The sequence below is a fragment of the Morone saxatilis genome, unplaced genomic scaffold, assembly GCF_004916995.1.
Source record: "Morone saxatilis isolate NCDOM2014 unplaced genomic scaffold, NCSU_SB_2.0 Contig9, whole genome shotgun sequence".
NCBI classification, from domain to species: Eukaryota; Metazoa; Chordata; class Actinopteri; family Moronidae; genus Morone; species Morone saxatilis.
This window is the reverse complement of record NW_023340268.1, coordinates 14,047,909-14,057,052: the sequence shown is the minus strand read 5'-3', so window position 1 is coordinate 14,057,052 and position 9,144 is coordinate 14,047,909. Positions and strand designations below refer to the sequence as shown.

Genomic DNA, 9,144 nt, shown 5'->3' with positions numbered 1-9,144 from the left:
TTTAACTTTGATTGTTGCATATTTTGTCATGAACATTTAAGGTGAAAAATACTTAAAAACAAGTTTTTAGGGACTTTTGAAAGTAGTTGTTCTATTGCAGTATGCTCATTCACCAGTTGCCAGATTATGTATGTCATTGTGTTTCCTGTCATATCCAGCTTTAGGATCCACAGGGATTTGGCACCACCTAGTGTACAAACTACAGAACTAATCCCCTAACTATGATATCGAGGGGGTGTTTACATTCTATTTTTACTCCCTATTCTATCATCCTATTTATAAATGCTTTGTGAAAACATAATGCCTGGCAGTCTAGTTGGAGGCATGTGATAACTCATGTTTCTGGGCCTAAGTGCTTGATATTGTATGACAAACAAACAACAACAAACAGGTTTGTTGCTGCTGGTGAAATGTGAATCAGTCTCTTCCTCTTTACCTTGTTTGTATGAAGCCAGTACCATGTTTGGGTCGTCCACCTCCAGCACAGTGTCAATGTCTAGTTTCCCAGTGTGCAAAATCTGCATGACCTCCTGAGCATTGTTGGCCTGCAGGGCTTCCAGAAACTGTTGCTTCAGCTGTTTGACAGCAACTTGACTGGGGCTCAACTCCTCCATGAACTCCCTAAAAGAAAGGCGTCGCTCCCTGTATGGCACTGCCAAAGCAGCCAGCTCGGACACTAACGTTCCCCACGCAGCATGGACAAGATAGGAAATGAGCGCACAAATAACGATAATGAAGGTGTCAACCATAACCCACACTGGAAGGCCTCCAATAGCCCAGCCATGAGATATGGGAGGTGTATGAGGAAGGGAGACGGAAATGAAGTAGAAGAAGACGGGGCAACAAGTGACAGGAGGTAGTCAGCAGAGAGTAAAAAATAACCCTGGAGTGAAATTAAGTGGAATATAAATAGAAAGGAGAGAGGGAGGGGACTGGAGATCTACGGCAGTTGGTCGGTTGCTCATGTAAACTGAGAGAGGGGCATCATGAAGTGGTGAACATAGCATGGGGATGGCAACGGTTTCAGAGAGAAAGCTGTTTATTCTCTTCTATCTTATTATGACTGAATCAAATCCAAGAGTGTTAAGGTTTACCATGAGAAATTCTAGACAGAGAAGAATGAAAAATGATCATAAACAGTCATATCATGAATTGTGCACACTTTCTACGTAGAGGAAGTCAGACAAATGTGGGAAAAAAGAAGACGCAAAAGCAAACTATGGACAGTGACTGCACATTTTATTCAGTGTGACAGATAGCTGCCCTTTCAAACTTTTCAGAATGCCAAAAAGAGAGCAAAGTAATGACAAAAAAAGGGGGAGGAGAGTAAGCACAGCTTTTTTTAAAAGAGTGAAAGCATGGCTAGCAGTTTGTGGTGATTATCTTTTGCTTTTTACGCACATTAAAGACAAACCCTTCCAGACATGACTCAAACGTCTGTGTTTTTTCGCCTGCCGTGGAGCACCAGGGTCTCATCCATACGTTGGTTTCATCATGCCAGGCAAGCTCAGTCAAACACATAGAAAAGATCTGGAATCACATTTCTACCTCAGGTCTGACCTTTTAGCCTCCTCAGCCCTCAGACAAACTGTGCACACACACTGACACAATAGAAAACAAGGCTTCTTTAGGATTCTTACAGCGTATTGCTCTCAGTGTTTTACTATACATACAAAAGAGTCAAAAGAGTGCAGTCGGCTGACTGACTTCACTAGGGAGGAGGGGGGAATTCACAGAAAGGTTCAAGTGTTACAAAATGTTTCATAAGAACACATCATGAGCAGCACTGGAGCAGCACTATGGTTGTGTTAGAGGAAAACCACAAGCACGATGGGAGAATATTACTGTTTTCTTAAAATCCTTCATCTGACAACCACTTGAATCTAAATCAATTATGTTTTGGCAATAGGAAGTAATCATACAATTCTGGATGAATCATTATTAGGTGTTAATAATACTCTTATTTTGTATAAGTTATCATAAACAGTAGTCAGTTGCTTCATTAAATACAGAAATAAATAAATAATAACATTAACAGATCAGTGATACCTGTATTACTGTGGCATTGCTTGGAGGTATCTGTAACTCCTACTATTCTTCTTGTTCTTAACCTGTTAACAGTGCACCAGGCAGGTCAAAGACAAAAGGGAATCATAACCAAAGCTGCCTTCATTTCTATCACGGTGACACTGGCGTCTCTATATTTAATGTAAACCTACGGAATGATCCTCGGGAATGACAAAGAAGTAACACAGGGAACATGTCTCTCAGTGAGCTTCACAAATCCTAAAACAAGAATTGCATAAAATACATATGTCAAAATAATTTCAAAGGTATATATATATATTTTTTTTAAATCTAACAAGCAAATCAAAATGTTTTAAGTCTTACTGAACTGGTTTCATAAGAAAATCAAAACTGTATTGCAGTGCAATTTCCAGTGTAATATCAGTAGTATCAGGTACAATAATCTTTAAGACAATTTCTGGACCCACTGCATCTGTCCCTCCTTTATGGCAGCATTCCTAAATATTATTCCAAAGTAATTTGCATGGTGAACTTTGTCATTTTTATGAAAGAAAAAAATAACAATTAGAAATGTTTAGTCCACTGTATGTGTTCTGACACTCACACAGAAGCGGGTAGAGTTCAGAAAAATTCTACTACTCTAGAATTTCTAAAGGCAGCGGCGGGGTATTACTTTGTTATTGAGAGAGAATATAAAAAGAGGTCAAAAGCAGGTTACAAGCAGAGTCAAAGCAACATTATGCATATAAGCAGTTTCATTTGAACTTTTTTTTTTTTTTCATGGTACGGGTTTGGTAAGTTACAAATTTCATGACTATATTGTACCTGAAGTCTCCGTTATAACCAGTCCAATGAGTTCAGTATGTCCTTGTCTTCATTCATACTTGAACTGCTTTAGTATGGTACATGTAAGTAGCATTGGACAAGTCAGTACAGAGGTTAAATTTACAGTCTTCCAGTGTTCTTGTATTGAGAGAGTTTGTTTCTCCCTCTTCAGTTCCAGTGTTGCCTTTTTCAGTAGTGACAGTAAGCAGCATGGGGACATCCAGTGGTGGGAGATGAATACTGCCTCATATATTCTACCACACAGGGCTGACCTGCATGTGCTTCGTCAAAGCAATAGAGCGATTCCACTGATCTATGTATCTGAACAGGATATACACAAGTCTATCAAAATGGCACGTCAGACATATTTGTATCTGTCTTCATCACTGTACATGTACATGGTCATCATGTCTAAAGGTGCTGTGATGGGTAACACAGATGGCTCTGAAGATGATATGGGACGAGGATGAGGTGCACTTTTCACAGACTTAATGTGGATATGAATAAATAAACCCGATTTACAGCAATAAACAGCTAAATAAATAGAACTGAGTAAATTCTTAAATCGCTAAAAACAAAGGATGGGTGTAAAATGAGGCAAATAAGTCGATCAGCATCCTATTATCCACCTGCTCATTTTGGTTTTATTTACCTGGTGAAAAAGTAATTGAACAATCTCCGACAGTTGGGTGTGTAGCTCCACCACTGAGAACTATGGAACTACTGAGAAGGCGTCCCTCAGGGTTCGTTTGTGGGGCCTACTGATGTTCTGCTCCTCCAGATGCTACTTGGTGTGGTGCTACAGTAAAGCGGGAGGTGATCTAACAATTCACTTCACTCTGCCGCGCTTTCTTTGTGCGCCTCTTTCTGCTGCTGCTCCAGCTCTCTCTTCCGTAGCTTCTCGCGCTGTTTCTCCACCTTCTCTCGGTTTCTCTTGGCCTTCTCCATCAGAACTTTAAGGTCTTTGATCTTTTTCTTGATCAGGGCACGGTCCTGGGAAGAAGTAACTCCAAGGGCCTGAAACAAATCAATATTGATTTGAGAGTTTGAAAATTCAGTTTTATTTGTTTCTTTTAAATAAACAGATTACATAAACTTGTTTTAAAGGGTCCCGTACATTTGTTTTTTAAAGAAATGTAACTTGTCATAAACTTGTTATCATTCTGTCTAAAATGGATGTATGTGAACACAATATCTGAAAAAAATGAAGTTTTAACTTACTTTGAGCTCAGGGCTCTCCAGCTGTAGCAGCTGTTCTCCATCTATGTTTTGGGCAGTGAATTCTGGGATATGGTGTTCCAGGTTGAGGCCCATGAGCCAGCGGGCCACTTGCTGGGAGGTCCACTCTGTGATGCTGCAGTTCTGCCACTGATACTGCTTCGAAAACTGACCCTCATCCAGGATCTGAACATATATGACAGGGAGACAGACAGACCAGGACAGAGGGAGAAAGAGGCAGATACACATATTAGACGCACATTATTGTTCAAAGCACACTATTTATATATATATATATATAAGTCTCAATACATGTCTGGTAGGGTTCTTTTACCATCCGCATAAAGTGTATCTTCTATCTTCTACATAACACTGATAACGCTCAATGAACACATTTCACCATGAATGATGTGTGGGAATGAGACACAGACAAATGGCTCATACCCAACAGACACAAAGACATGCATGCAGTAAAACACAAGCCTCTGGAGGCCTGCAGCCTCAGTCTCACCTCATCATCTATCATATCCAGACTCTGAATGTGGCAGCATTGAAAACAAAAGATGACAACAAAAAACAAAAAATGGTTTGTTAACTGAGAAAAATACAATGTCTTCCACTCCAGAAGCCTAAACCAGCATTTGAATACAATGAGCCTAAACCGGTGCATTGATTTTTAGCTTGTTGTTTTCTGCCAGCAGAACATGAGATATGCTGCTCCCTGTCAGAGATATCCTTAAAGATAATAAATTGGGGGACTGACACAAATAACAAAGGTGCATTGTGTGAGCTAGTTTTATTTTTCAAACAAATGAACTGATATTCATTTTGGGTCTGTAAGTTCATTTGTTTAAGTTGTGAATAAAAAAAGGGGGATTTTGATCAAAGTCCTGCATTTCAGTCACATTTGAACTGACAATGTATATAAATACTTTTCTTCTTGTGAGCTTGTATTTAGGAGAGTGGTGAAATCAACATCATGTATTTGTTCAACCTTTCTGACACGGCATTTCATCTTGCAAACTATCATCACCTTGCCCAATAACGAACTTCCATTAAAAAAAAGGACAATATTCTAAGTCTGTACAGTATTAGTACAGACTTAGTAGTACCTCGTCTGAGGAGAGCACTAGGGTGTGTGAGCGTCCCGACATCTTGGCTTCACTCAGCAGCCCGCTGATCTCCACTGAGCTGCTGCTGCTGGCACTCAGATCATCGTTCAAAGTGGGTCCCTGAGAAATCAACAACACACTTATAAGACTGGTGGTGAGAGCCAAGAGGCACTGAGGATGAATTTAGATGATTAGATGGAGTGCTTCTCTATTTCTGTTCCTTAAACAGAGATACTTAATGAGGAGTGAATGAATCAAGAAAATGAAAACTTTCCCTCTGAGCACGTACCAGAGCGATTGATGTTTTTCTTCAGTCAATAAAAAGTACATTAGACTAACATATTTAAGCTGTTTGATTGACTGGAAGGAGGTGGCGTTGTGCACATCCCTCATTTTTAAGATGTTCCATTATAGCACAAACTGTGAATGTGATTAGTGGTTAGAAATGATGTAGCTGGATGATATCCAACTCTAAAAATCTTCTCTGCCCTTGTGAGTCTGTGAGAGTGTGGACATTTACGGAATTATAGTATTAAGATTCAGGATCTGTGGTCAATCATCCAAAGACAAGCTGCTGCTGAGAAATATCATAAATAGTGTTTTTTACAGAGCAATTGTTAGATCTCTTTTATTCAATATTTTACTCATTGCTCCTTTGACTAAAATAGATGTATTATTTATTCAGTGTCAAAGATTACATTTAAGATTCTGAGTTAAAACTGTCTTACATTTAACTATATATTAGTGTAGAGTCCTTCGAATCTCAGTGCTGTCTGAGGTAAAAGCAAGACTAATCTTACAGGTTTAGACTTTCAGCTTTCTGGGCTGAATCCTTACTTAAAAGCTCCACATAACTATTAGTGTGCATACTTTCTGCAGTGATTTATCTTCTGATGTGTACTCATCTAAAGCTAAGAGCATGTCCTTGGAGAGAGAAAACTGGATTGGTGCAGAATCAAAAACTAATCTCGCTTTCAGTCTTGTGGTAACCACATCTGATATTACACAGGATTAGAAACAGATTTCATGCAAGTTCCTGCACTGCAACAAATGCCCATGTTAACAGCTTTAATCTTCTTTTTTTTATTGTATCAGTATGACATTTAACTGAGTCAAGGTTCATTATGAAACAAACTGATTTTGCACGGGAATCCCTTGGGAACAGATCTTTCTACAAAATTGGAATTTAATACTTAAGGACAGATCATATGATTGTTAAAATGGACATTTGTACAGTGTCAGTGAAGACATGGTTAAGATTATAAGACATATTTATTATATTTAGGATCATGTAGGCCTACTCATTGATTTTCTTGCAATTAGTAATGCAATTACGCATTTCTATGATTGCAGTACAATCATTTCCTTTATCAACAAACCCTTTTTACCCCTTCGAGTACTAATTCATTTTCATTTGAGTGGACTGAGGTATAATTGAACAAAACACACACACACAATACAATACCAAGTAATATGAATAGGAGAAGAAGTGGGGCCATGTAAGGGAGGTCTGTTCAACAGAAATAACACAATATATAATACCATAAAAAAATATATAATTTAACTTAGAGTACATAAGTATTAATACATACTGTAGGTCTGGCAAAAAGTTTGCTCTGACTGAACTTATAATTACATTATGAGGGAAATACAAAGTCTCCTTGAATGTCCTCGCTGCAAAGTATCTGTGAAGTGAATCATTATTTGCATAATGTACAGTTGCCAAACCTTATGTACCTTGGCCTTGAGTTGCTCTAGACTGTCCTCTGCTGATGGCTCTGTGGAGCTGAGAGACAGACAGACAATCAGACAGACAGACAGAGAAATGGATGAAGGGAGAAATTAAAGAAAGAGAAAACTGACAACTTATTCAGCTTTTCGTTTACATTTCGCAATCTGCAATGCATTGCTCAAAACCAAATCCAAAATCCATCTTACTCAGGGTCCAGAGCTTGTCTGTGTTCCTCCAGACTGTGAGAAGGGCTTGACATTGCAGGAGACTGAGAACCTGTGATCACAAACACCCCAGACTGACATTACTCCAACTTTAAGCTTACATAGCAAAACAAGAAAAAACTGATAATGCAAGAAATTTGGTACTGGGTGTAGTGAGGATGGAGGAGTACGAACCATCCTTGAGGGCTCCTGTGGTGGAAGGCGGGTGCAGTGTTCGTCTGGGGGAACTCTCTGCACTGCCAGGGGCCCTGAGGACCGCAGCTCCTGCATCACAGGAGGCCACACTACGAATCGAACTAGAACGGCTGTGTGCTGGACTGCTGTGCCCCTCTGAGACCTGAAGACAGACGTAAAGGGGAAAAAACGTAAGAGGGATGAGGCAAATGGAGGAGGTGGAAGAAGGGAACGTGAGGAAGGGAAGGAGGAGGAGTGAGAGAGAACTAGGATGGCAAGAAAATGAGAAAGGAAGCTAAGGCTCAGGAAAAAAAAGGAAGAATAAAGTGCAATCAAAGGAAAACTGAAAAGTGCTGCAGACTAATCTGAAAGAAGTGATTTAACATACTTTCACCATTTCTAATTCCTTGCCCTCTTTTCCCCTGGAAGCCTCACACTGCCTGGTTTCTGTGTCCCTGCCAATTCTGATCCATTTTCTCGAAATTGTTTATCCAATCTGAACCCATTCCTGCTCTTGCTGAGTTAAGTGACAGCATTAGCCAGACGAGAGCTTTTCATCCAGTTAAAGACTGTGGCTGTTATTATCACACTGGGAGAGACAATAAGTTGTGACAGACTCAATTAGTGCCGCAGAGCAACACACAGCAATTAATCCATTAAAGGAATAAAGTGGGATGGACAGGGGTTAAAGACACACACACTGTCTGATTGATACACACACACACTTATCACACACCCTGTGGTAAAATTAAAGACGTGAGAGTCGTCTAATGAGAATAAGGGAGCTTGTTTTGTTAAAAATCCCATCTGTCCACATCACATCTGGTTGATATTTTAGCAGATGTTGTGAAATAACAAATCTGATGGTCAAAGAAAAAAGAAAGACGGCAGGTGTGTGTGTGTGTGTGTGTGTGTTGTCATACACACCTCTCCCTCGGTGGAGCTGATGCTGTCTCGGGCCACTCCTCTGTAGTTCTTCTTTTTGCTCGGTGAATGAGGAGAGCACTCCCTCAAGTCTAGTAAGAATGATACACACATATATACACAAAGAAAAGGGAGGAAAAACAATTGTGATTTAGCATGACATGACTAAAACTATATATACTGTAATGCATTTGTTCATCGAAAGCATTGTCCATTTATTATGTGCATGTTTCACTCTTCTTAAGAGGAACTTAAGTTGATGACACCCCCATATAATGAGTCTATTAAAAAACATCAACTCGGTTAAAATGTCAAGTCTTCCTCCAAAAGTAACACGATTAATTAGGCAGGCAATTGTCATTTTCTGCTTATTCCCTGAGTGCACAAGGAGGAAAAAACTGCAATCATTTAAATTTGAATTTAATTTCACCAGATTTAGTCTTCTCCTCCCACGTGCCTTCTCTTTCGCTCCTGTTCCCTAAGTCTCCCTCAGCCTCCCCGTTTTTTAATATTGCATAATGGGGCTGCGTTATTCGGATCAGTGCAGATCCAATCAGTCTGTTATCCTGTGTGCACTGTAGAGTGTCAGATACGGCTCTTCTCTGTGCGCACTCTGTTCTGACAGATGCAGCCACTGAAATAAAGCCAGCGGAGCTTAAAAAGACTCGAGGAGAACAAAGCCAGACAGATGTGCTCAAAAGGGATTACGTGTTTGCTGTTTGTTTGTGGAGGTCCAAAGTTTAGCTACAGTCAGAGGGAAAGTGCATGTGAGGGTTAAGGTGGTGGAGGAGAAGAGGATGTGTGCCTAAGAATGCCAGGCGTCACTCTGTATGGCATTTTTTGTGTGTATTTGTTTGCGCATATGAACTCTTAGCTTAGCCTGGCTCTGTCGATATGTTAGAAAAAA

General features: G+C 39.9%; 2 protein-coding genes across 2 annotated transcripts in view; both read right to left on the bottom strand.

Annotated features, from left to right (window-relative positions):
• The window catches only part of asb4 (ankyrin repeat and SOCS box containing 4), a 4,533-nt gene extending 3,662 nt beyond the window's left edge, over positions 1-871 (bottom strand). Inside the window, exon 1 of the mRNA XM_035681563.1 lies at positions 437-871. Within this exon, the coding sequence (XP_035537456.1) occupies positions 437-749 (313 nt within the window). The 5' untranslated portion in view covers positions 750-871. The remainder of the gene's footprint in view (positions 1-436) is intronic.
• A 1,922-nt stretch (positions 872-2,793) lies between these two features.
• Positions 2,794-9,144, bottom strand: part of ppp1r9a (protein phosphatase 1, regulatory subunit 9A) — a gene marked incomplete in the record, with an annotated part of 43,593 nt that continues 37,242 nt past the window's right edge. The window contains 7 exon segments of the mRNA XM_035681529.1: positions 2,794-3,870; positions 4,075-4,257; positions 5,184-5,303; positions 6,921-6,969; positions 7,122-7,191; positions 7,314-7,476; positions 8,241-8,329. Of these exon segments, the coding sequence (XP_035537422.1) occupies positions 3,688-3,870; positions 4,075-4,257; positions 5,184-5,303; positions 6,921-6,969; positions 7,122-7,191; positions 7,314-7,476; positions 8,241-8,329 (857 nt within the window).